This window comes from Podarcis vaucheri (assembly GCF_965113315.1).
Source record: "Podarcis vaucheri genome assembly, chromosome: 7".
Classification (NCBI taxonomy): domain Eukaryota; kingdom Metazoa; phylum Chordata; class Lepidosauria; order Squamata; family Lacertidae; genus Podarcis; species Podarcis vaucheri.
In genome coordinates this window covers 89,836,025-89,863,161 of record NC_138765.1, presented here as the reverse complement: position 1 = coordinate 89,863,161, position 27,137 = coordinate 89,836,025, and the positions used below count along the sequence as shown (strand labels likewise).

The 27,137-nt window shown below is 48.0% G+C and overlaps 1 protein-coding gene and 2 long non-coding RNA genes across 5 annotated transcripts in view; 1 reads left to right on the top strand and 2 right to left on the bottom strand.

Annotated features, from left to right (window-relative positions):
- Window positions 1–378: 378 nt before the first annotated feature.
- On the bottom strand, window positions 379–2,470 carry LOC309536511. Its single transcript, XR_014221545.1, has 3 exons — window positions 2,282–2,470; window positions 1,512–1,595; window positions 379–551 (listed from the first exon to the last, which is right to left on the bottom strand). It is a non-coding gene; the product is annotated as an uncharacterized lncRNA (long non-coding RNA).
- Window positions 2,471–3,714: 1,244 nt separating this feature from the next.
- On the top strand, window positions 3,715–23,847 carry LOC309536344 (E3 ubiquitin-protein ligase MARCHF5-like). 2 transcript variants are annotated; one of them, XM_082230508.1, is made up of 6 exons: window positions 3,715–3,755; window positions 11,820–12,022; window positions 18,575–18,705; window positions 19,367–19,550; window positions 21,558–21,727; window positions 23,353–23,847. In XM_082230508.1, exons 1-6 carry the CDS (start codon window positions 3,730–3,732, stop codon window positions 23,521–23,523), a joined length of 885 nt encoding a protein of 294 aa, XP_082086634.1. In that variant the 5' UTR covers window positions 3,715–3,729; the 3' UTR covers window positions 23,524–23,847. The 2 variants fall into 2 exon arrangements, with proteins under 2 accessions (XP_082086634.1, XP_082086633.1); XM_082230507.1 differs by lacking the exon at window positions 3,715–3,755 and adding an exon at window positions 8,510–8,643.
- A 716-nt stretch (window positions 23,848–24,563) lies between these two features.
- Window positions 24,564–27,137, bottom strand: part of LOC309536508 — a 118,086-nt gene continuing 115,512 nt past the window's right edge. Inside the window, exon 3 of one of the 2 annotated variants that reach the window (XR_014221541.1) lies at window positions 24,564–24,730. This is a non-coding gene — a long non-coding RNA (uncharacterized lncRNA). The remainder of the gene's footprint in view (window positions 24,731–27,137) is intronic. The other variant, XR_014221542.1, reaches the window with a different exon arrangement.

Here is a 27,137-nt window from a genome sequence, read left to right as displayed (position 1 = left end):
AGCATGAGAGTCATGAGTTTGAGTCTTACATTGAGGCAAACGGGTCCTGCATTGTATGGGGTTGGACTAGAATCAGCCTTTCTCCACCTGTGGGTCCCCAGATGCTGTTGAACTACAACTCCCATCACCCCTAGCTAGCAAGGCCAGAGCTCAGGGATGATGGGAGTTGTAGTCAACAACATGTGGGGACCCACTGGTTGAGAACCGCTGGACTAGATGTTCCTTGTGGTCCCTTCCAACTCTACAATTCTATAATTCTCTGGCCTGTTCCCACCTCATGGCTGTACCCCCGAGGGAAACATAACAGAAGAAGAAGAAGAAAACCTACTCAGTTGATGAGGACTGCTGAAAACTAAACGAAAAGGGGAAGTGTGAATCCCTCATGAAGCCCATACACCCAAAGTGCCCTGAAAGTGTTCCTAGTTTTGTTGAGATGAAGGCGCTTACCTATATAGATTCGACCTTTGGTATTCACCATGACGTTCTTGCCAGGAGATTCCCCAGCTACCATCTCCTCGCCGTCGACTTGAAGGAAGCCTCTTTTCCCTTCCCTGGAGGAGGAATGGGAGAGTGTGTCAGAAGGACGAAGGTGTTTTTGAGTGAGATTGGTTGGATTGGAGAGGATGAGCATGGATAAGGAAGTGCTTGTCGTCTGTCCATGGGAACAGAACTGGAAATGTGGTCCAAGGATATTCCACAGGGGAATCCTCACGTGGATGATGATGGCGACAACAACAACAACAACAACAACAACTTTTATTTATACCCTGCCCTCCCTGGCCAGAGCTGGGCTCAGGGCAGCTAACACCAGTAAAATTACAATAAAAACATAATGGGGGGGGCAATTTAAAATACAGGTTAAAATGCAATTTAAAATGCAGCCTCATTTTAAAAATAGCCCATGGATCAAAACCATAAGGGGAGGGAAACATAAGGGTCAGACTGAGTCCAAACCAAAGGCCAGCTGGAACAGCTCTGTCTTGCAGGCCCTGCGGAAAGATGTTAAGTCCCGCAAGGCCCTAGTCTCTTGTGGCAGAGCGTTCCACCAGATTGGGGCCATAGCCGAGAAAGCCTTGGCTCTGGTTGAGGCCAGCCTAACCTCTCTGTGGCCTGGGACCTTCAAGATGTTTTTATTTGAAAACCGTAAGGTCCTCCGTGGGACATACCAGGAGAGGCGGTCCTGTAGGTATGTGGGTCCTAGGCCGTGTAGGGATTTAAAGATCAAAACCAGCACCTTAAACCTGACCCTGTACTCCACCGGGAGCCAGTGCAGCTGGTAAAGCACTGGATGAATGTGATCCCGCGGCAAGGACCCCGTAAGGAGCCTCGCTGCGGCATTCTGCATCTGCTGGAGTTTCTGGGCCAGCTTCAAGGGCTGGGACAGCATCCCCAGCCCCAGAAGCAAACAAATTGTTCCTCAACCCGCCTTGTTCAGGAAACAGGGCCTTGACAACTCTTGGGCTTGTCAAACTAGGGGTGTCCCAAGCCACATCTCTCCACACTCGTCTCACCAGATGGCTGTCACTCTGTGCCATTCTCCATCATCAACTGGGTCTTCGGACAGGATGTTCACTTCTCCACTTCCTAGCTGGTAACTGCAGGAAACACACGGTCAGTGTCAGAGAAGAAGAAGAGGTTAAGGGGTGATATGATAGCCATGTTCAAATATATAAAAGGATGTCATATAGAGGAGAAAGGTTGTTTTCTGCTGCTCCAGAGAAGCGGACACAGAGCAATGGATCCAAACTACAAGAAAGAAGATTCCACCTAAACATTAGGAAGAACTTCCTGACAGTAAGAGCTGTTTGACAGTGGAATTTGCTGCCAAGGAGTGTGGTGGAGTCTCCTTCTTTGGAGGTCTTTAAGCAGAGGCTTGACAACCATATGTCAGGAGTGCTCTGATGGTGTTTCCTGCTTGGCAGGGGGTTGGACTCGATGGCCCTTGTGGTCTCTTCCAACTCTATGATTCTATGATTCTAAGAAGAGTTTGAATTTGATATCCCTCTTTATCACTATCTGAAGGAGTCTCAAAGCGGCTAACATTCTCCTTTTCCCTTCCTCCCCCACAACAAACACTCTGTGAGGTGAGTGGGGCTGAGAGACTTCAAAGAAGTGTGACTGGCCCAAGGTCACCCAGCAGCTGCATGTGGAGGAGCGGAGACGCAAACCCAGTTCCCCAGATTATGAGACTACCACTCTTAACCACTACACCACACTGGCCACCCTGGAGCCTCAATGCAGAGCGGCCAATAGCGTGCGCTCTTATGCGGCCTTCCCTCACCTGAACACCAGGTGCCCGTCCTTCAGCCCAAGGCTGATGAAGTCCTTCGCTTTGGCGCTCTCTCCTTCCTCCTGTGACAGAAACCAGAGCGTTGTTTCTCACCTTCTCCTTTCCTTAGGAGATGGCACCCCTAGGCATCAGTGGGGGGTCATCCCATAGAGGGAGAGAAGCCCATGAAGGAACTGGTACTGCTTCTCAGGTGCTACATTTTACTTTGTAGGAAATCCCGTCTTTGAGTGTGGCAGCACCGACACTTTGCAACCCCCTGCCTACTGACATCAGTTGGGTGCCTTCACTGTCCTCTATTTGGCACCTGCTAAAAACATTTTTTAAAAGGCAATTGCTTATCCAAACGTGTAAAAATGTTGGCAGGTGTTTTTAGCTTATGATTGATTTTAGTTAGGCTTAATAAGAGCCATTCAACAGTGGAACAGTCCCTTGGTAGGTGGCGGACTCTCCTTCATCAGAGGTTTTTAAACTGATGTTGGATGGCCATCTTTTGGGGATTCCTGAGCTGCGATTCCTGTCTTGTAAGGGGTCAGGCTGGATGACCCTTTGGGATCCTTTACAACTCTACAATTCGATGATGATGATGATAAGTCTCTGCACTGCATAGTGAGGGGGTCTTATAATCACAGATTCATAGAACAGTGAAGTAGGAAGGGACCCCGAGAGTCATCTAATTCAACCTCCCCCCCCCCAGCAATGCAGGAATCTGGACCACCTCCTGCTGGGACAGAATGCTCTCACCCCCATGGGGGCCAGTCTCTTGCCTACTACTACTACTACTACTACTACTAATTTATTTATACCTTGCCCATCTGGCTGGGTTTCCCCAGCCACTCTGGGCGGCTCCCAACAAATTATTAAAAACACAATAAAACATCAAACATTAAAAACTTCCCTAAACAGGGCTGCCTTCAGATGTCTTATAAAATACCAGGCTTACCAGGTTGGGATAGCTGGGATAGCAGGCTTGTTGGGTTTTGAATGTCTTATGTAGATTTTTCAATTTCGTTGTTCTGTATGGGACAATGACAACAAAGATTATCATATCATATCGTAATAAGTGCCTTCAGCTTGATCTGACCAGTGGCCCATCGAATCCAGCGTCCTGTGCTTGCGGGAGGGTTGGAAGCAGGGCACGAGTGCAACTCTACAGTTGCTGTTCGCCATCACCCGGTATTCAGAGGTAGACTGCTCCTGGGCAGGGAGGTTCTGCTATTACAACGGGTGTCCCTAAGGAGAGCCCTGCTGGATTGGACCGAAGGGCCATCTCATCCAGCGTTCTCTTCTCCCAGTGACCAACCAGATTCCTGTGGGGAAACTGGCTAACGCAGCAGAAATGTGCACAGTCTCTCATCGCTTGGTCTCTTTTTTTTCTTTTGGTTGCAGCCTCCCGGACTCACTGGAGACAATCGAGCTGGAAGTGTGCACCAACTCAGCAAATGGGCTTCTCCTCTGGCAGGGCGTGGTGAGTGAATGCGACAGAGCAGGGGTCCGTCACCTCAATGTGGCCTACACTGGCTGGCTGTGGCCCCTCCAAGGTTTCAGACTGGTTTTTGGGGGGAGGGGATCCTTACTTGGGGATGCTATGGAGGAACTGAACCGGGGGCCTTCTCTCTGCCTATCCCAGAGACTGGAGGTGGAAACAGGAGATGTAAAGCTTTGGGTGAGGGGTGGAGGGCGAGGGGGCAGTTGGATCCTGGCAAAACTGAGCAGGGGGATGAAAATGCTAGCAGCCAAAGTGACGCCAAAGTGTTGGTGAGGCCTCTTCACTGATGACAAGTAAATAAAGTGCAGTCTTTGTGCCAGGCCTCACAAGTCAGTGCCATCTTGATCATTGGTGCTGCAAAGATCAGCAGGAGTGCAGGGACAGCCTCTGCTTCACCTGCTTCACCTAAACAACTGAGCCTCTTGGGCTTGCCGATCGGAAGGTGAGCTCCCGTTGCTCTGTCCCAGCTCCTGTACACTGGCGCAAGTAGATAAATAGGTACCACTGCGGTGGGAAGGCAAATGGCGTTTCTGTATGATACGATCTGAGGAGGCGAAGATGGCGACGGAGGTAGCAGCCTAATTAGAGCCTCCGATTTTAACTAAGCGTTTTTATTAGTTTTAGCCTCTTCAAGACCCCAAAACTGCATCTTAAGGACCTTAAAGACTGTTGGCTGTCTGCCTTGTCGCCTCGTTTTAATTATTCTTTTATTCTTTTATCGTCGCACTGTTTACTGATACTGCTACACTGACTTACAACCTTGGAGCTCCCGGACGACGGATTGGCTTGAAATACAACCAAAGAAGCAGAGGAAACTGCTGAACTCTATTGAGCCTAACCTCGATAAGATAAGTCCAAGAACTCCCCCATGAATACCCTCCCGCCCCAAGTTAAGGCTTAAAGAGGGAAGGTGCTCTTTTAGGTGGAGGATGAATGACACCCTTTTTAGAGATGAAGTTTATAAAAAGGCCCAAAAAACCTTGAAAGACTATTTTGAAATAAATATGGCTACCAACGTTGAAAAAAGAGTAATCTGGGATGCAAGTAAAGCCGTGATGAGAGGGTTTTTGATACAACAGAATGCATTAAAGAAGAGAAGTCGAAATGAGAAAAAAGATAAAATTCTGGAGAAAATAAAAGAAGGGGAGAAAAGATTGAGAGTAAAGCCAAAGTCACAGGAGATTTTGAGAGAAATAAAATTATACCAAGTACAGTATATGGAACTGATGAATCAAGAAATAGAATGGAAAATTAAACAAATGAGACAGAAGACATTTGAATCAGCGAATAAATGTGGGAAATTACTGGCTTGGCAATTGAAAAAGAGACAAAAATTAAATACCATTACAAATCTGGACATAGATGGAAAAGAGGTACATAATCCAATTGAAATTAGAAATTGCTTCCAGAAGTATTTTAAACAATTGTATGCACAAGGGCCACAAAATGAAATGGACATTGACCGTTTTTTTGGAAACAAATGGATTACAAAAAAATTCACAAGAAAGTAAGCTAATGTTGAACTGTAAAATATCTGACCAGGAGACAGAAGGGGCCATTCAAAATATGCAATTGGGCAAATCTCCAGGGCCGGATGGGCTGACTGGACTGGCTAATACAACCCTTGAAGGAAGTTTGTAATGAAATTTTGGAGGGGGAAAGGGCACCAGAAACGTGGAAAGAGGCCTACATTACACTTATACCGAAAACAGAGACTGAAAAGACTCAACTTAAGAACTACCGTCCCATATCCTTATTAAATGTGGATTACAAAATTTTTGCTGATATCTTGGCTAAGAGACTTAAAAAAGTGCTGATCGAAGAGATTCATAAGGACCAAGCGGGCTTTCTGCCGGGAAGACATCTATCCGATAATCTGAGGAATATAATTGACATTTTGGAACAGCTAGAAGTGAATATAAACACTAAAGCAGTTTTGATATTTGTGGACACGGAGAAAGCCTTTGACAATATATCTTGGAGTTTTATGAAAAAGAACTTACAGGGTATGGGGGTAGGCCAAGGTTTTGAAAATGGTATAGGTGCAATATACTCTGAACAAAAGGCTAAGTTAATTGTAAATAATGTGGTTACGGAACAATTTAAAATAGAAAAAGAGACATGACAGGGGTGCCCAATTTCCCCATTGCTTTTTATATCGGTCCTGGAGGTTTTGCTGAATATGATTAGAAGAGACCGGTTGGTTAAAGGTATACAGGTCGGAGCTAAACAGTATAAATTGAGAGCATTTGCAGATGATCTAGTTTTGACACTACAGGAGCCAGAATCTAGTACTAAAAGAGTATTAGAATTAATTCAAGAGTTTGGTCAGGTGGCAGGATTTAAATTAAATAAACTAAAAACTAAGGTTTTGGAGAAAAATTTAACATCGATGGAAAGAGAGAAGTTTCAGAATGAAACAGGTTTGATCGTGGTTAAGAAAGTGAAATACCTGGGGATTAACATGACAGCTAAAAATGGAAATCTGTTTAAAGATAATTATGAAAAATGCTGGACGAAAGTTAAAAAAGATCTAGAAATTTGGTCAAATCTGAAGCTTTCCTTGTTAGGGCGAATTGCCGTTATAAAGATGAATGTATTGCCAAGAATGTTATTTTTGTTTCGATCTTTGCAAATTTTGGACAAAATGGAATGTTTCAAGAAGTGGCAGAGAGACATTTCTAGATTTGTCTGGCAGGGCAAGAAGCCCAGAATAAAATTTAAAATATTAACTGATGCAAAGGACAGAGGTGGATTTGCCCTGCCAGACCTTAAACTCTATTATGAATCAACGGCATTTTGCTGGCTGAAAGAATGGCTGCTTCTTGAGAACACAGACATTTTGGATTTAAAAGGTTTTAATAACGTTTTTGGGTGGCATGCATATTTGTGGTATGACAAGGTTAAAGCACATAAAGCATTTATAATAATAATAATAATAATAATAATAATAATAATAATAATAATAATAATAATAATTTATTATTTATACCCCGCCCATCTGGCTGGGCCTCCCCAGCCACTCTGGGCGGCTTCCATAAAATCATATTGTCAGAAGAGCATTGTTTAATGTTTGGACAAGATATAAAGACTTACTTGAAAATAAAACCCCAAGGTGGTTGTCACCGATGGAAGCAAAGGCTCAGAAAAAGCTCAATATGGAGGTCAAATGGCCGAAATATTGGGAAATTTTGGAACAAGAAGGAGATAAATTGAAATTGCAGAGTTTTGAGAAATTAAAAAATAAAGTGAGAGATTGGCTTCATTATTATCAGATAATGGAGGCTTATAACCTGGATAAAAAAGTTGGTTTCCAGGTGGAAAAATCTAAATTGGAAACAGAACTGTTAGAACCTAAAACCAAGATTTTGTCAAAAATGTATAACTTGCTGTTGAAATGGAATACTCAGGATGAAACGGTTAAATCTGTTATGATTAAATGGGCACAAGATGTTGGACATAACATTATGTTTGCTGACTGGGAACAGTTGTGGACCACCGGAATGAAATTTACGGCATGTAATGCCTTGAGAGAAAATATTAAGAAAATGATATATAGGTGGTACATGCCCCAGTCCAGCTTGCAAAAATCTATCATTTGCCCGATAATAAATGTTGGAAATGCAAAGAAACTGAAGGTACATTCTTTCACCTTTGGTGGACGTGCCCAAGGATTAAGGCTTTCTGGGAAATGATATACAATGAAATGAAAAAGGTATTTAAATATACCTTTCCTAAGAAACCAGAGGCCTTTCTCCTGGGCATGGTCGGCCAATTGGTGCCAAAGAAGGACAGAACTTTTTTTTATGTATGCTACAACAGCAGCAAGAATACTTATCGCAAAGTATTGGAAGACACAAGAATTACCCACTTTGGAAGAATGGCAGATGAAGCTGATTGACTGTATGGGACTGGCAGAAATGACTGGCAGAATCCGTGACCAGGGAGAAGAGTCGGCAGAAGAAGACTGGAAAAAATTTAAGGACTATTTACAAAAATATTATAAAATTAAGGAATGTTGAATGATCTTGGACTGAAATTAAGTGGTTTCAGGCTGTAATTATGAAAAAATGGTTTTCTTTTTGTAAGCAAGCATTTAAAGTTATAATAATCTAAGATGTTGGAGAGAAAATAAGGTGTTTCTTTTTTCTTTTTTCTCTTTAAGCTGTAATGCTTTGAGATAAGGATTTGCTGTATAAATAATCTGAATTGGATATACAAGGAGGGGAGGTATGAGGAGGTCCGGGAAACAAGTTATGAGAAAATAAGTTGTGAAATTTATGTGTTTTTAATGTTTTTATGTTTGCTTTTTTCTTTTTTCTTGTAAAAAATTGGAAAATCTAATAAATATTTTTAAAAAACAAAAGAGGACTGTCCTTTTCCAGGAGACCTGGAAAGCCTATTTTGAGGTGACTAGACGGATGCCCGAAACAAAAAGAAAGAACAATGGGGAAGTCCTATGCCCCGCGGCCCAGTTTTAAGCCTTGGCTGGTCCATCCTCGCCAAGCTCAACCCCCGGAGTCCCAAGGCCGCGTGGGGGCTTTCCTGGAGAAACTCCAAGGAGCGGCGCGATCCCTGGGTCCCGGCCGCTGCGGGGCTGGGCTGCCATCCTCGCCCCGTTCACTCCCCGGGGAGCGAGTCCCGCCGCCTTCAGCCGGCCTTGGGCGCGTCCTGGGGCCTGGCGGCGAGGCGGCCTTCCGGCAGGGGAAGCTCCTCCTGGCCAGCGGAGAAGAGCGGCGTGTGCTGCCCTAGGCGGAGGCCAGCAGGAGCGGGAAGCCGGGCCAGGCCTCGCCGCGCGGGCCGCATCTCCGGGCTGACGGCGGGCGATGATGGCAGACGCGGCGGCCCCCGGGGAAGCCTCGGAGAGGTAGGCTGGGCTCGGCGCGCCAGGCCGGGGGGGGGGCTCGTGCCAATGGCCGCCCCTTCTCCTCCCCCCCCCCCGCCTCAGCCCGCTTCTAGGGATAGCCCAGGTGGGGGGGGGGCATCTTGGATGTCAAGCCTCTCTTGCCCTTCTTGCCTGGGGGCGCGAAGGTGGCGGCCGCGGCGGCGCCGGGCTTCCGAAGCCCCCAAGAGGCTCCGCGGCTGCTTCGGGCTTCGTTTCCCGAGAGCCGAAAGGGGCCTTGCTCTCTCCTCCGCCGCAGCCCCGGGAAGCCGGCTCGGCCGAGAGAGAGGGGCTGCTCCAAGGGCCCCTTCCGTGGGCTTCGGCCCCGCGGGCGCTTCTGGGGCGGAAAGGGCTCGGGGGAAACGGAAATTTAAACTCCCGATTTTCTTGAAAGCCTCGCAGCGCTTTTTTGTCCGGAAAGACAAGTGAGCGTCTCTACAGCAAATCGTAGGACAGCCTTTCCCAAGTTTCTCTCCCTACTGCCACCGCATGTGCCGATGAGTGTTGTAGTCCAAAACATCTGGAGGGCGCCTGCTTGGGGAAGGCTCTTTTAGGAACCCAGGCCTCTCTCTAACCAGTTTTCCACACATTTAGAAAAACCGGCTTGATTGTCTGTATTTATATTAACAAAATGGTAATGCTGCCCTCTGATAGATACCAAATGTGGCTTACAATAAAATAAATGAAAAGAAACAGAATCAATAAAAGACTAGAGTAATTAAACAATAGGGTGTAAGAGCCACATCAAAGCAATCCTATGTTAAATCTAAATTGGTGAAATAAAATGAAATGAAATGCCCTTCAGCTGCCTGGTGCTGAGGGAAGACATCAGGGTAAGTCTGAAGCAAGCTTCCCATCCCAGAAAATGTTGTCAGTTGAGCACCTCTTATATAAAAGATGTCTGAAGTCCCACAGTCTCACTCAGGACAAGCAGCAGAAATCCAGATTGATAAGGGTTGTCTCCATTGTGAGTTCTGCTCAGAGTAAACACATTGCAACCAATGACCGTGAATCCACTGATTTCAGTGGGTCCAAGATGAACTAGCATTGCATACAACCCTTCAGCTGTAACCCTTTATTATACAGATGTTGCCATGGATGATGGGAGTTGTAGTCCAGCAACATATTGAGGCCTACCGTTTCCCCATCCCTGCTATAAATATACCTGGGCTGGAGGAAATCCCAGGTATGTCGGGGCAGAAATGCATAGGATCGTGGGGTTGATGGCCAAGCTGTGGGGAACGAGTCTTGTGAGCTATCATGTCAAGGTGATTGAGAACAAGGAGCCACAAATCAGGAAGTCCCACGTTTAGATCTTGCGTACTCCTATATTTGCTCCTGTTCTTTCCCAAGCCTCATGCTTTCATCTGCAGTATTACATTACAGGGCCACTAGAAGCCTTATCAAAGCACTTTACACACTCAAACTCTGTGTGCTGTAACTGGGACACGCTGGGTGTGCCGACCTGCACTACACCTATGCCTCAGGCATGTCTCAGGACCTGTTTTCAGCGCTAGTGCAGAAGGATTACCGTGGCTGGTGGTATAGTCTTGGAAACCACTGGGGAACCAACAGGGACCACTGGCTCCTGTCCAGGCTGTGGTCAGAGGGAGACATTCCTGAACGATGTGAAAAGCATCCTGTAGCCCAAGCACCTGCTGGACTCTGGGAAATCCCTTTGGTCTTCCCATGGCTTTCCTTTTAGAGCAGGGATGGGTCCCAGTGCGTCTCCTGATCTGACCCCCTGGCCTCTTCCCAGGCCCCGGCCATTTCTTCTTGATGCTCACCTTTCTTTCAAATCAGGTGAGCAGTGTGGTTCAAGCTCCCCATCCTGTGTCCTGCTCTCAAGCTGCTCAGCTGAGCCCTGGAAACAGCTCTGCAGTGGAGGCTGGGGTGTGGGGCTGAGCCCTGTCCCCAAGCTACCCAAGGAGGAAGAGTGTGGGTTGTGGGCTGTGCAAGGAGAGGGCATGTCTGTGCCCATGCTGGTGGTATGGGTGGTGCTTGTGAGTTTTGGCCCTGTCCACTACTGATAGGCAGCCCCGTCCTGGCCCACCCACTTCTCCCAGGGAAATAAAAGTCGGGGGAAGGTTCTCTGTCCTGGTCTTGAGCCTGGAAAACACAGCCTGGCCTACCCTGTATTCCAGTGGTTCTCAAGCTCTTTTCTCTGGGCCAGACTTTCAGAATAAAAACATGCTCTTTTATTGATAAGAAATATATTGGAAAACAAAAAAAAGCAACTCCTGGCAGTGCTTGATTTATAACATAGAAGACATCCACTTTATAATACTGTATGATCCAGAAATTATAAAATAATGCAGCTACATAAGAGCACAAATCATTCCCAAAGTAGAATGATAAGCAAGCCTCTTACAAATGTACCTTAAGTATGTATACAAACTGAATGAGAGGTGTGAGCTGTTTGATACTCTTGCTCTCATATCTACCCATATTCATATATAGTGGTACCTCTGGTTATGTACTTAATTTGTTCCGGAGATTCGTTCTTAACCTGAAACTGTTCTTAACCTGAAGAACCACTTTAGCTAATGGGGCCTCCTGCTGCTGCCGCGCGATTTCTGTTCTCATCCTGAAGCAAAGTTCTTAACCCAAGGTATTATTTCTGGGTTAGCGGAGTCTGTAACCTGAAGTGTATGTAACTGGAAGCGTATGTAACCCGAGGTACCACTGTGAGTGTGTGTGTGCACTACGTTGCACTAATAGTATCCTATACTATTCTGAAATGTTTAAATTTTCTTTGTTCTTGAATCTTACTGCCACATCCTTTCAGAGCCACTGATTTACACACAAGCAGTGGCGGCAGTTACGTCAATATGTGGCAAAACTGGCTTCTTCTGGTTTAACCATGGGGCATTGCAACTTTCTTATCTCTGTGGCTACAACAGTTATAACAATCTCTTGCTTACATGCTCTCATGGTACTCTTGCAAAGACAACCTTCATCTTCCAACTTTCACTTACTTGTAACACAGATTTCAACTTTTAAAAATTATTTAATTCCTTTATAATTTTATCCTTCTTCCATACTACCTCAATCCTATCACATATCAGTCTTAGGGAGTTTAAAACCTTACCTTGTCCGGCTTCTTATGTACCTTCAAACTGGTGGAACAAGTGACAGCTATGTTCTCCCCCCCCCCCCAGGCACTGCTGGGTCTGTTTTGGCACAGAGAGCGATGACCGCTCAGCTGAGTGGGTCTGCCCCTGCCGCTGCAAAGGCTCCACCAAATGGATCCACCAGGCCTGCCTCCAGCGGTGGCTGGATGAGAAGCAGAAAGGCAACAGCACAGGCAGTGTGAGCTGCCCACAGTGTGGAACGGAGTATCGCATTGTCTTCCCCAAACTAGGTGAGTTGTAGGGGTGGCCTGGCCAGCCCCATTCCCTGGTGTGGCTAGATTGAGTCCCTAGCAAAGTTGTGGAGCTGCCCAGCAAAGCCAGGTCCAAGGCAAGGTGTGTTTAAGCAGCAGGTGAGCTGTCCAGCCAAGGATTTCCACTGGGCTAGGGGACACACACTACTTTTTCTGAAGTACCGTATTTTTCGCTCTATAAGACGTACCAAACCACAAGACACACCTAGTTTTTGGAGGAGGAATACAAGAAAAAAAAATTCTGAATCTCAGAAGCCGGAACAGCAAGGGGGATTGCTGTGCAGTGAATGAAGCGATCCCTCTTGCTGTTCTGGCTTCTGGGATAGCTGCGCAGCCTGCATTTGCTCCATAAGATGCACACACATTTCCCCTTACTTTTTTTTTTATAAGATATTTATTGAAATTTTCAAAATATTACAAAATGAAAAAAGAAAAATACAAAATATAAAAAAACAGTTAAAAACAACAGAATCTTTCCATTACTTATTTTCCATTAGCTTGTTTCCCGGACCTCCTCACGCCTCCCCTTTTTGTATTCCAGTTCAGTTTGTTAGTTCAGCAAATCCTTCCCCTCTTTATTTAACCTAATCTTTAATCTTAAAATATTGTGACATTAAATTTTTACCTATTAATAATCCATTTTTCATATTCCCTTATAGTATTACAGCTGAAAACCACTTAATTCCTATCCAACATCATTCTAACATACATTAATTTTACAATATTTCTGTAAATAGTCTTTAAACTTTTTCCAATCTTCTTCCACCGACTCTTCTCCCTGGTCTCGGATTCTGCCAGTCATTTCCGCCAATTCCATATAGTCCATCACCTTCATCTGCCATTCTTCCAGAGTGGGTAAATCTTGTGTCTTCCAGTACTTTGCAATAAGTATTCTCTCTTAAGGCATTACATGCCGTGAACTTCATACCTGTGGTCCATAACTGTTCCCAGTCAGCCATCATTATGTTATGTCCAACATCTTGTGCCCATTTAATCATAGCAGATTTCCCCTTACTTTTTAGAAGGGAAAAAGTGAGTCTTATAGAGCAAAAAATACGGTAGTTTGCCCACCCTTGGTCCCCACCCTGTGATCAGCTCTCACCTGTGGCTCCTAGCAGGCAACAGCAGCCACACCCCAGGAATGGCTTCCACTGGCTGGCTAAACCAGGTGAGGGGAGCCAATGGGTCTCAAATCCTTGAGGCCAAATGGATTGCTCTGCTTTCCTTTGGACCACATCAGCAAGGACAAGAGGGGGGTCTTGTCGTCTTCAGCCACAGCAGGCGCTGTGATGCTACAATGGTTGACTTTGCCACTGGAAGCGCATTTCATTTACTTTTAAGAGAGATGGATGCCAACAACAAAATAGCCAGGCAGCAACGTAGCAGTTGTGTAGCTGTTCCTACAGCCTTCCTGGAGTGTCAGCAGGGTCCTGATCCAAAGGTGCACGTCTAGTTATTGAGTCCAGTGATGGGAGGCCTTGTTGTACTGCCAAATACATACATTCGGGCATTTAGTTTGGCCATCAGCTTGGCCTTGCTACTTCCTGTGTTCCTGGGATCTTGGGGGTAATAGGCGCAGGTTACAGCAACAGCCAAGGCGAAATTTTTCCGCCTTCGACGCTTACCTTTCCCGCCCCGACCTGGCCACAGTGATTCATGCGACGGTCACCTCCAGGCTTGACTACTGTAATTCGCTCTAGGCGCGGCTGCCCTTGAAGCTGGCCCAGAAACTCCAGCGGGTGCAGAATGCTGCAGCGAGGCTCCTCACGGGGTCTCTGCCATGGGAGCATATTCACCCAGTGCTTTTCAAGCTGCACTGGCTCCCAGTGGAGTACAGGGTCAGATTTAAGGTGCTGCTTTTGACCTTTAAAGCCCTTAACGGCCTAGGACCCTCGTACCTATGGGACCGCCTCTCCTGGTATGCCCCACAGAGAGCCTCAAGGTCCATAAATAGCAACAACATAGTGGTCCCGGGCCCTAAGGAAGTTAGACTAGCTTCAACCAGAGCCAGGGCCTTTTCAACTCTGGCTCTGGCCTGGTGGAACGCTCTGCCTCATGAGACCAGGGCCCTGCGGGATCTGATTTCTTTCCGCAGGGCCTGTAAGTCAGAGTTGTTCCACCTGGCCTTTGGCTCAGAATCAGTTTGATTCCCTCCCCCTCTTTCTATTTCCTTTTCCCTCCTGTGAAGAGGCTGCATCCTAATGTTTTAATGTCCTATTTTAATCTTTTTAAATTGTATTTTAATCAACTTGTTTTTATTATTGGTTGTTAGCCACCCTGAGCCCGGTCTTGTCTGGGGAGAGCAGGGTATAAATAATTTTTTTTATTATTATTAATAAAGGGAGGTCTTTGGTTGGTGAGCATCCAGGCCCCTTTTGCAGACTCCCTGGGTGGGGGTGGTCTTGGAGGTCCTGGGAGAAAGAAGTCTCACCTGTTTCCAGGTCCAAGCTGGGAGCATGAGTAAAACTCTGGCAGGCTGGTTTTTTGCTCACCCTTCCTCTGGCAGCCGACTGCTGCTGTCAAAAAGGGAGCAATGCAGTGGTGGTCAGTGGCAACTTCCTTGCCATGCACCTAGGCACACACAGTCTTCTTTACGGATGGGGGTATGCAAAATATTTAGAGATCCCTCTCCTACCCATAGCAGAAGTGGTTCCTTCAAATCATTTTCTTGATCATTACATTTATATTCCACCTTTCCTCCAAGGAGCTCTCCATTTTATCCTCAGAACAACCCTGTGAGGAAGCTTAGGCTGAGAGAGGGCGGCAGGACTGGTTCAGGGTTGCAGCTCCTGAGCCCTGGTCTCCCTGGTCCCAGCATCTCTGTGTGGCTCTGCTTTGGGTCCCCTTCCCTGCACAAATGCACACACACACATCTTTTCTAAAATTGTTCTAGAATACAAGCCCCCATTACACAAAAATGAGCCACTTATCTTCTAAGTAGTATCATTGCTTGGAAAATAAAAAACAATGTTGTGTTACTTTGGGGGAGGAATTTGCAAAATTTGTTGGAGAGCATGCCTTAAGCATGAGAGAGGGAATAATGCTGAAAGTTAATGAAGCAGGAGGGCACCCCGGCTCCCCATGTGGGCTGGAGCTGGTGGAGGTGGGGTCCAATGACTGGAGGGCTCCAGGTTCCCCATCCCTGAGCTAAGGGCTGCTTGGCTGGAGCAGATCCAAAGTCCATGTGCTTCAGCACTCTGATCTCCCACCACAGCCAGCCACCTGCCCAAGGGAAACTTACAGACAATGTTGGCAGGCCTTTGCCAACCTGGTGCCCTCCAAATAATAAGAATAACAATTTCAATGATTTTATTAGGGCGTTCCAGAGTGTGGGGGCTGCCACACTAACTGATCAGTTTCTTACAAATGCAGAACAGGCATCCTACAGCACCTGCAACGAAAGCCCCACGCAGAGCGCATGGCGACAATCCAACCTTAAATTAAGCACTGCATTAATGACTGACCGAGCCATCCTGATCCAGGAACAGTCAAAGCTGCCATACCTGTCGCAGCTGGTAAAAGGTGCTACAAGCTCCTGAGGCTACTTTGGGTTCCAGGGACAAAGTTGGACCCAGAAGCACCCCCAGGCTGTGAACCTGCTCCTTCAGAGGAAGTGCAACCCCTCCAGGATAGGGAACTGCCTCAGTTCTCAGACATGGGTGCCAGCCAGCCAGCCAACCACAGTGCCTTTGTCTTGGCAGGATTCAAGCTCAGCTTGTTTTTCCTCCTCCATCTCACCCCTGTGTCCAGGCCAGGGACTGCTTGGCCTCTCCAGTTCAGATGCTATGGAGAAATTGAGCTGAGCATCCTCAGCATACTCATGGTGTCTTATCCCAAAACTCCTGATGATCACTCCCAGCACCTTCCTATAGATATTAAATAGCACTGGAGATGAGATGGTGCCCTGTGATGTAGCCACCAGGGGACTGAGAAGCATTCCCCTAACGCCACTCTCTGGACTCAGTCCAGGAGGCGGAACCAAAACCACTGCAGCACAAAATTCCCTGGAGCCGGTCCACGAGGATAACATGCTCAGTGTCATTAAAAGCCAAAGCGAGATCAAGATGCAGGAGCAGAGTCATAGTTTAACAACGTTGGGCTGCTTTGGAGAGTTAGCACACAGCTTGGAAGCAGGCCACTACTGAATACTTCTCGTATGAGCACCCTTGGCTGGTAAAGCAATCAGAGTGAGACTTCTAAGTGTGGAAAATGAGAAAGCATATAGAATTATAGGGGAAACGTATTGGATAGGAAAGAGCTCCTATTCTAGCTAGTTGTGAATCCAAAGGAGCCGTCCTTGCCCCTTGATCTCTGCAGCAGAGAGGCAGTAGGAGGTTTTCCCCTCTCCTTTTCTGCTCCAGAAGGAAGCGGGAGAGGAAGCTTGAAGTTAGGTCAGCAACCCTAAGAATCAGTCTAACCTCAGAAGGAAGGCCAGCACAGGTGCACAGTGAGAAAGTTTAAGAAGCTTGGAGGTCTACTTTCTCCCCATGCAAATGTGGTCAGCATTAGTGCAAGCTGAGTTGCATCCCAACACTTCCAAGAAATAAAACAGTTCGCTTGGTCCCATAGACTAGCAGTGGGGAAGAGCCAATGGTCGGCCTAATGAGAGCCCTGCCAGACTTCCCCAATGGACCCAGTTGGTTGGTTTGCACAAACCACACCCACATTGTGTGGCATCAGTTGCAGGACAGGTAATGGTGTCATGTATTGTACTCAGTAGTGATCCACAGCAGAATCTTTAAGATATGGTTAGCAGAGTAAAAACTTTAACATGTTGCAGGATTCCAAAAGAATAGACCAGAGGCAATTTCATTTCATCCAGCAGAGCTTTGCTGCTACTGAAGGCAAGTGAGCATAATGGTCACAAATCCAATACATTCAAGATTGGCACTGTCCATACGAAATCCAGTTGCAGCAGACTTAACTTAAACTTACAATAACTTATAATAAGACTAAACCTTAACACTAAGCACACTATGTACAGACCACCACAGCAGAAGGAAAAGAGATAGAAAGAGAAAGTGAAGCCCAGACTCCTTCCGGCCTCCTATGATAGTCAACATGACCTTGACAGAAAAGATAACAGAACCAGTTTAGGCCGGTTGTACTCAGATTCCCTGAAGGAATAGCCCAAACATCATGAACCTCCTGCTTGTTTCTTTCACACAGAGAAACTTCCAGAACCCTCTTGAATTATTTAGGAAAAATCTCTACACATCATACACACAATACTTTCTGTACTAAGAAATGTAAACTGACAAAAGGCACATCTGCAAGAAGTTCCAGATTCAGGCCTGTTTGAATTTAGCACCTTTCCCTGTTGCAGTGTTTTCTGAAGGGATCTGATGCACTCAAGAGCTCCCCATCACTAATGGGTGTATCCAGCCCTTTCCAAAAGCAACACGATGTGCCAAATTCAAGCAGTGCCGAAAGCAAAGCCATGGCTGCAAACGAACAATTGGGAGCACACCCTCTGTCACAGACAGGCATTTTATGATGATGTCTACTCCACTGAGGCCTCATCCATAGCATACATTTAAAGCACGATGATACCACTTTAAACCGTCATGGCTTTCCCCAGAGAATTCTGGGAGCTGTAGTTAAGGGTACCAAGAGTTGTTAGGTGTTTCTTATTCCCCTCACAGAGCTACAATTCCCAGAGTTCCTCATGAAGAGGGATTGATTAGGACAACTCTCAGCACCCTTAACAAACCACAGCTCCCAAAATTATTTGGGGGAAGCTATGACTGTTTAAGGGACGCAGGTGGCTCTGTGGGTTAAACCACAGAGCCTAGGGCTTGCCGATCAGAAGGTCGGCTGTTCAAATCCCCGCGATGGGGTGAGCTCCCATTGCTCAGTACCAGCTCCTGCCAACCTAGCAGTTCAAAAGCACGTCAAAGTGCAAGTAGATAAATAGGTACCGCTCCGGCGGGAAGGTAAATGGAGTTTCCGTGCGCTGCTCTGGTTTGCCAGAAGCAGCTTAGTCATGCTGGCCACATGACCCGGAAGCTGTACGCCGGCTCCCTTGGCCAATAAAGCGAGATGGGCGCCGCAGTCCCAGAGTCGGCCACGACTGGACCTAATGGCCAGGGGTCCCTTTACCTTTATCTTTACCTATGACCGTTTAAAGTAGTATCATAGTGCTTAAAATGTATAGCAGAAACCTAAAGTAGTCTAATATGTTATGAGCTAGTTTTAATAAAGTGAGTTAGATTTTAAGAAAAAAATTAAAAAGAAACAATCACTTACCATTTGTTGGTTACTCAACTCATTCGGGCTCATTGGCAGGAACTTTGAGAAGCCAGGAGCAGAAGGGGCCAGAATACCAAGGAAGCGGATAGACCCCTTCCTGTTCCCTTTTCCTTCTGTCTTGGGATTTCACACCCACACCCCTCTTTCAATGGAATCTCAGTGGCTGAGGGATGTGACACCTCTGAAGGGGCCTGAGTGCCTAGGCCATGATCCTGGTGGCTGTTGAGAGCCCAAGCTGAGTGCCTGCAACACTGAGTTTCTGCTGTCCTTCCTTTGTAGGACCCTTGGTGTATTTCTTGCAACAAGTGGACCGAATTTTATCCAAAGTGAGCCCCTTCACTGCAGCTGGCATTGTCGTGGGGACACTCTACTGGTCGGCTGTGACGTATGGGGCTGTCACTGTCATGCAGGTAAATCAAAGGGGTGCAGGGAAAGAATGAATCAGATGGCCTTCAGCTCAGTCAGTAGCTTTGAAAGTCACTTGGGAATTTTATTATAATCGAGCAGTGGAGAAAATTTGTGAAATAAAATCATATGCAAGAAAGCTTAATGAGGCTGCCCGGTTTAATCAGAATTGACAAAGGTTATGACTGATTAATCAGTGGGATAAAAAGGGGGTGCTTTCACACTATGATACCACCTTAAACAGTCATGGTTTCCTGCAAAGAATTCTGGGAACTGTCAGTTGTTAAGAGACCCCTGTTCCCAGAGCTACCATTCCTAGCATAGTTAAACAGCCAGTTCCTCTTCACATGGAACTCTGTCCACTTTGGAGCTCTGCGAGAGAAATTGTCTGTGCGTGTGTGTGCGTGTGTGTGTGTGCGCGCGCGCCCTAACAACTCTCAGCACCCTTAACAAACCAAAACTTCCAGAATTCTTTGGGGGAAGCAATGACTGTTTAATGTGATATCATAGTACTTCAGACGGTGCCGTGCTAGGAATCTGAAGCTATCCAGTAAGAATCTGACCATTTGGGTTATGTGAATGGAGTTTTATTCTCCTCGCTGATGAAGGCAGAAGCCACCCGGCTCGCCCCACTGCATTGCTGATCAGTCTCTTCTCCTTTGGCAGGTTGTTGGTCATAAAAAGGGCCTGGATGTGATGGAGCGGGCAGACCCCCTTTTCTTGCTCATGGGGCTCCCCACCATCCCTGTCATGCTGGTGCTGGGCAAGATGGTCCGCTGGGAAGACTACGTGCTGCGGGTGTGGCGGAAATACTCCAGCAAGCTCCAAGCCCTGCAGGCCTTGGTGCCAGGTGAGTGCTGCCACCCTCCGCTCGCTCCTCCTGGCCTGGGCACCTGTGTGAAGTTGATGGGCCTGGAGAGCAGCATGAGACAGGCTTCCCCTGGACTCTGCATTTGGAAGGAAAGGTGGGCCAACCGAAATTTATGGTCTGCGGATGAATCCCTCCTACAAAACAGTGGCAATTGGCAGCACCCTACGACAGCTTTGTCCAACTTGGTGCCGCTGCCCTCCCACTGTTTTTGACTACAATTCCCATTGGCCTCAGCCTGCTGGTGGGAATTGTAGTCAGAAGCAGTGGGAGGGCACCAGGTTGGACAAAGCTGGACTATTCATGGAATTCACAAGAATATGGATTTCTCACAGCCATCCTACTTCCAGACTAGTTACTGGGCAGAGCACAGCTCTGCATCTAGGGCAGCAGGACAAAAAAGCAGATCCTCCATTCCTTGTCCTTTTTGTAAGCCAAGAGCCTACCTGTGTACATAGCTTTGCCAGTGGGAGTTGAATGGCATCTGGAGTTATGGACTGTTCTGCTTGGCAACAGCAGCACACACAACAAGTACCATATTTTTCTCTCTATAACACACAGATTTTTTCTCCTAAAAAGGAAGGGGAAATGTCTGTGCGTGTTATTGAGCGAATGTGTGGTCCCTGGAGCCAAATGGCGCGAGTGGAGGCAAAAATCAAATCGTGTCTCGGAGAAGGGAAACCTGAAAAGAGGAAGCGGCTGCTTTCCTGCATTCTGCCTCAGGGTCTTACTGCCCACCCTCTCTGTTTCATTGCTGTGTTTGCTCAAACGGAACAAAGAGCAGGGAAAGCCCCTCCCCTCCAGGCAAGCAGAGGGGAAAGCAGAGCGTCCTTCCTTCTAATTCCTCTCCATGCTCCGGAGGGAACAATGTTTGTGAAGGGAAGAGAGATTACAGGTTCAGCTTAAAATTCTGATTTGACTTCCTGCTTTCTGTTTTTGAGGACACACAGCATTCAAATATGCTTTCTTCCATTTAAAAGGATGAAATCCTTAAACAGTGTTTTGCCTGTAAATTCATGCGATCTGGAAGGTTACAGTGTCTGTACCTCTTAAGGGATGGCAAAGCTTAGGTTTCGCTGCTAAATAGTTCTTAATGCAGTTAAAATGCTTTCTTCTGTCAAGGCAATTAAAATATATATATATCAGGCAGCCGGAAAACATGCAGGTGGGAGAGAGAGAGCGCAAGCTGGCTGGCTTGGGTGGGTGGGTGGAAACTTTTGCCTTCCTTTCCTCCCTCCCGTTATACCCCTCTTCTGCATTCTTAGCCAGCTGCTTCTCTGCACACCCCTCTCGTGCTCCTTGACCCTTCTGTGTTTTTCCTTCCCTCCCCACTTAAAATGTGGTTACAAAGCATGGATCCACATGGATCCTCAGGATCTTTGCATTGGGTCACCCCAAATTCACCATCAGAGCACATAGCATGTCCATGGCTACAGCTTGCCCCCCCAAAGTCAAGCACCCACTGTTGCCTGGGGCTGCAATGGTGCAAAAACGTGGTTACAAAGCATGAATCCACAGGGATTCTCAGGATTTTTGCATTGGGTCACCCCAAATTCACCATCAGATCACATGTCTGTGGCCACAGCATGAAGCACAAAAATGATACACCCACTGTTTCATTCAGAATGTTTTTCCCCTTGTTTTCCTCCTCTAAAAACAATGTGCGTGTTATGGTCAGGTGCGTGTTATAGAGCGAAAAATACGGTAACTGCAATTGCCATGAGCTGCAGCATGAACTGATCCCTCTAATCCATGTGCATTTGGCCAGGATGCAGTGGAAGGAAGGGCAGAGGCAAAGCATGTTCCTCCATTGTGCAGAATAATAGTAATCAACAACAGCAACAAATTTGCACCAAGCAAAGTTTGCAGTCTGTCCAAATCATGCTAAATATTCATGTTTGCATTTTTTAATTCTGCAGCTGCTCTTATTTTTATTAAACAGATTTTTAGCTCTCACCATGTTTTTCCAAATCTCTCTTGCATCCTCAGGGATCAGCCGCCCTGTTCCGCACATCCCTCTCGCCGAGTCGCGCTACCAGAGTGACCACCTCTCCATCTCGCGCACGCTGTGCGGGGCCCTGGTCTTCCCCACCATTGCCAACCTAGTTGGCAGAGTCACTTTCCGCAGGGTGAACTCCAGCCTCCAACGTACCATCCTGGTGAGTGGAGAGACTGGGGAAGGAACTCTGGAGTCAACTGGGTGCAATACTTGGGTCAGAATTCAAGTATTAAGGACTCACTCCCATGCTTGGTTCGACGTAGCATCCCTGCCACAGCACCCTAATGCTGCTAGCCATGGTGGCAAGGCTGGGACAGCCCTCGGGTTAGCTGGCACAGCACATAGTTCATATGCAGAAGGTTTGGTGCACTGGCACCTCTGGGTAAAAGGATCTCAAACAGCCAGGCTGGGAAGGACCTTTGTTGGAGATGATGCCCATTGGATTAGATTCAGCTTCTCCAGCCTGGTGCCCTCCAGAAGTTTTGGACTACAACTCCCATCAGCCTGGCGCCATATGGCTGTGCTGGTTGAGGCTGGTGAAAGTTGCAGTTCAGTCCATCAGGAAGGCATGCAGCCGCCAAGGTGCTGGGACCGATGGACCTGTTTGTGGGATGCTCTCACCAAGGAGGCTTGCCTGGCACTTTCATTGCATATCTTTAGGCACCAGGCAAGAACATGCCTCTTCTCCCAGGCCTTTGGCCAACTGAACGATATACAGCGTTTTAAACTGTGGGGGTTATTGCTTTGTTTATTATTATGTTATCCATGTGTTTTTATACTGTGATCTTCGGATGGAGGGTGGTATATAAATTTAATAAGTAACAATAATGGTCTGACTCAATAGAAGGAGCTCCATATTTCCACTTTTCTTTCTGGATTTATATCCTGCCTCTCCATCATTTAGGTCTTCCCTCTTTTTTTAGGTGGCTTGAAAACATATGTTAGCACAGTTGTTCCATACTGCAGAACCTGGAGGGAGCCTATAAATCCCTTTTGTCTTAAGTCAGGAGTCACCAACTTGCGTCCCCCAGATATTTTTGGAGAGACACCAGCTCCTATCATCCCCAACCACTGGCCATGGTGATGGGGGCTGGTGGGAGCTGGAGTCTCACAGCACTGGGAGGGCACCATGTTGGCTGTTACAGAAGGCCAGTCCCCTCTGGTAGCCCCCTCAGGTGATGCTTCTGCTGCCTCAGTGGGAGAGAGGGCTCCTTCCTACAGCGCCACTGAAAGTGCTCGATCCTAGGCTTCCACCTGGTAGGCTGCCTCCATGGCAGAGATGGGCAAGGGGGCTCATTGCACCCTCTCAGCATGGAAGACCAGATGCACCTGGCACCTTCCACCTCAGAACGGTTTCCATTCAAGCTGGTCATTATAAGAACCACAATTTTACTTTAAGAATTGGCCCCCATGTTTTCTTTTTTCTTCTTCCCTCCCTGGCCCTTTTTTCTTTTGTGCTGTGCCTTTTAGATTGTAAGCCTGTGGGGAAAGGGCTGTTTTGTTTTAACTGATTGCTTTAACCCTGGGGTCTTCTGGCCGAAGAGCCGTGTCTAAATGTTCTAAAGGAAAAGGAAATCCTGGACTGGAGCAGATAATGATGATCTGGCTGCTTCCCTCTGTCAATCAGACTCCTCTCAGGAAGGGGCTTGAGGGAACTGCTCTCTCCTCCCTCCCATACCAAGTGGTGCTTCACATGGACCTGCCTCTCCAGTGCTCAGAAGGCAAAAGAGGTGGTTTGAGGCTCTTAACTTCACCTACCCCTCCTTTTCTCTGTTTCCCTGCCAGGGGGGCATTGCTTTTGTGGCCCTGAAGGGAGCCCTGAAGGTCTACTTTCGCCAGCAGCAGTACCTGATCCAAGCCAACCGGCGCATCCTCAACTTTGTGGAGAAAGGGGACATGGAAAGGAACTCCACTCAGCTCGATGAGGACAGCGGCAGTGAAGCAGGGCTCAGCTAGGGCAGGAAAGGCCCCATGCACGCTCAAGAGACACACACACCGCTCCAAAGCTCCTCAAAAGAAACTGGATTCCTCTCTGGGATGGATTTTAGGCCAGTCGACTCCACTCCCAAGAGGAAGCACTCTGGGCTTTGCTGCTGTGGTTTGCGGAGAGGGCGAGGTGCTCCATTTAGGCCGGACTGGGCAAAGTCTGCTTCTTCTTAAGCTGGTGGTTTATCGGCAGTCTGGCTCTTTGACTCTCTTCTGCCTGGTTGCTCCCCTTGCATGGGGCTGTGCTCTGATCTCTTTGTAAACCAGGAGTTAAATAAAGGAGTCAAGCTGTAAGTGTCCTCTTTGTGACCATGGAGAATTGCTACTGCTGCTTCACATGGTTTATTGAAGAACAATGCAGAGGTTTGCTTGTTTCTTATCCCAGCCTTCCCCAACCCAGTGTCCTCCTGGTGCTACAGGGCTACAGCCCCCCTCGGACTCAGCTGGCACAGCCAGTGGGTCAGGCTGGCAGGACATAGGGGTCCAGCAGCATCTGGAAGGCTGCAGCTTCTCCCGACCCCTGTCCTGAGGCAGCATGGTATGAGGAAAAGGCTAGCCAGTCTCCTGCCAGGGGTGCAAAGAGATGGTGCAGCTCAGGTCTTTTTGGAAATGCAACTCTCTGATTATGAAATCCTCTCTCCTCCCCACCCCCAGTACAGCAGACCACCCTCTGCATTACTTTTTGCCAACTTGGCCCAGTCCCAGCTCCATCAGCCCTCATGAGAGTTGTCATCCAGAATGTCTGTCCAATACTCCACACATAGAATCATAGAGTTGGAATAGACCACAAGGGCCATCGAGTCCAACCCCCTGCCAAGCAGCTCTGCTGGCACAGGGGGACTCCCTCTTCCTCTCCTCCCCCTGTGCACCCCCAAGTCTGCTCTGAAGGGCCCTCCTGCACCAAGCCCTTCTAGGCCTTGGAGAGAAGCAAGTTCTTATTGAGAGCCAGTGTGGTGTAGTGGTTAAGAGCGGTAGTCTCGTAATCTGGGGAACCGGGTTTGCCTCTGGGTGACCTTGGGCCAGTCACACTTCTCTGAAGTCTCTCAGCCCCACTCACCTCACAGAGTGTTTGTTGTGGGGGAGGAAGGGAAAGGAGAATGTTAGCCGCTTTGAGACTCCTTAAAGGGAGTGAAAGGCGGGATATCAAATCCAAACTCCTCCTCCTCCTCTTCTTCTTCTTCTTCTTCTTCTTCTTCTTCTTCTTCTTCGTGCCAAGCTAAAAAGTATTTCAGGATCAGACCTTGTGCTAGCAAGTGCTGCCTCTCAGCCTAGAATGATTGATGCACAGAACCTGCAGTTGGCAGTTACAATGCCCAGCCCATCCTCAAAGGACAATGCCCACTGCTGAATTGGAGCAAGCATTGTTGGGTTTTCTCCAGTTTGACATTTTTTCCGATTATGCACAAAAGAGCAGGTTTTGTGTGGGGAAGCGGCAGGGCCATGCCTAGAAAGCACGAGGCAAGTGGGAAACGGCTTGGGCTCTTGCTTGCCAGGCCTGGGGCAAGGGTGGAGGAGTCCAGAGACTAAGGAGGAGGAAGCTGACTGGCAACTCCCCCCGGGCTGCAAGTAATAAAAGGAAGTGGAGGCCAAGTGAGGGCTGACATGGATGGGGCAGGGTCCCATTTGCCCTCTGTAAAAGTGGCCCCAGCAGCCCATAGCAGCAGCTGGCTTTGGCACTGCATACAACACCCCCATGGAATCCAGCTGTTTACAGAAGGGAAAGGTCCCCCACCCCACGTTATCAGCTGATATCTATTCACAAATTAAGAGGGCAAGGAGAAAGCAGGCAGGCAGGCCAGCATTACAAACTCCAGCGCTAGAGATGGTCCAGTCAATTGTCACAGAAGGCCAGATCTTCTACCTTTTGTTCTTGGGACTAGACCAGAGGAGGCCCAAGGCTTTTTTTATGGCATACCATTAAGGAACCACTATGGTCTTCCCCACCCAGAAGGATTGGCTGTTACACTGCAGGGGCGGGGGCGCGGAGAGAGGGGCTTCTAACAGTTCTCAGCACCCTTAACAGGCCACAGTTGCCGGGATTCTTTGGGAGCAGCCAATACTGTTTAAAGTGGCACCATAGCGCTTTGAATGCATGGTGTGAGGGTGGTCTTTGAGCCAATCAGGGGGTCTCAGCCTGGCCAACCTGGCAGGGTGGTTTTGAAGATAAAACAGGGAGGGCACAGAACCATGTACACCACCTTGAACTCCTTGGGTGGAAAAGTGGGATATAAATGCCATATAAATAACTGCCAGTTTTTTCATCTTGCTAAGAGTCACAACCTGTTTTGGTCTCTGGCTCCCATCAGCCCCAGCCAGCATGTTATGTCATTCAAAACATCTGGTTGGGGAAGACGATGCAAGATTATGGGGGGGGGTTGTTTGGACAGGATGAGAAAGAAGCGTCTATCAGGGTGGGGCAGAAGCTCAGTGGTAGAGGTTTTCTTACAATCAAACAGTGTACAGTGGTGCCTCGCAAGACGAAAAACTCGCTAGACGAAAGGGTTTTTCAGTTTTGCGTTGCTTCGCAAGACGATTTTCCCTATGGGCTTGCTTCACAAGACGAAACCGTCTTGCGCTTTTTTCTTAAAGCCGCTTGAAGAGGCACAGTTGCGATGGACCATGCTTCGCAAGACGAAAAACATCACAAGACGAAAAGACTCGCGGAACGAATTCTTTTCGTCTTGCGAGGCACCACTGTATAAATTTTGTTAAATGAATAAGACAGCAAGATAGTTGAATTAATGGTGAGGGTTATGGACAGCCAAGCTGCTTCACCGAGAATAACAGCCCATGGCATAGAACCCAGGGTCATGGGAGAACCTCCAACTTTTGCCTGCTGAACTCATCCACCCTTTAATTAAAAAATAGTAAAAGTGCATTCCTACTTGGCCACAAGGTGGTACTGGTGGTCTAAGGCAGTGTTTCCCAACCACTGTTCCGCGGCACACTAGTGTGCCGCGAGATGTTGCCTGGTGTGCCGCGGGAAAAACTAAAAAATTTGAAAGATTTTTTTTTAAAGTCAAATTTTCGATTGGGGCGCCGTCACTAGATGACCCCTGGGGTTCCCTCCCTCCCTCCCGCTCTGCGCCTCCCTCCTCCTCCTCCGGGGAGGCCCTTCCTGGCTCTCGGCCAAGGCTTGGCGGCTGCCACTCACTCACTCGCTCGCGCACCCGTCCCTCCATCCCTGCACCCGGCCTCTCCCCCTCCGTCCCCGGCATGGGGGCTGCCGGGATCCGTAGTCCCTCGCCCTTGGGCTCCGTGCCCGCGCGGGGTGCGCAAACTACGTTTCCCAGCGTGGCCTGGCGGGCCGGGCATTTTGTTTGAAGCGCTCTTCTCCCGGCCATGGAATGAGCGCAGCGGCGGCGGCCGGGCGGGCAGGGGCTCTTCCGCGCAGACCCCGCGCAGCCTGCCTGCGCCCCCGCGGAGATCGGGCGGCAGGATGGAGCCCGGGGATCCCCGCGGAGGCGGAGCGGCGGAGGCTGCCCCCCAGGTAGGGCTGCGTCGGGGGGGGGTTATTTTTGCAATGCTGCATCCGCGCCGGAGGGGACGCATTGGACCGCGGGGAGACCCCTTGGCGGGCGTGC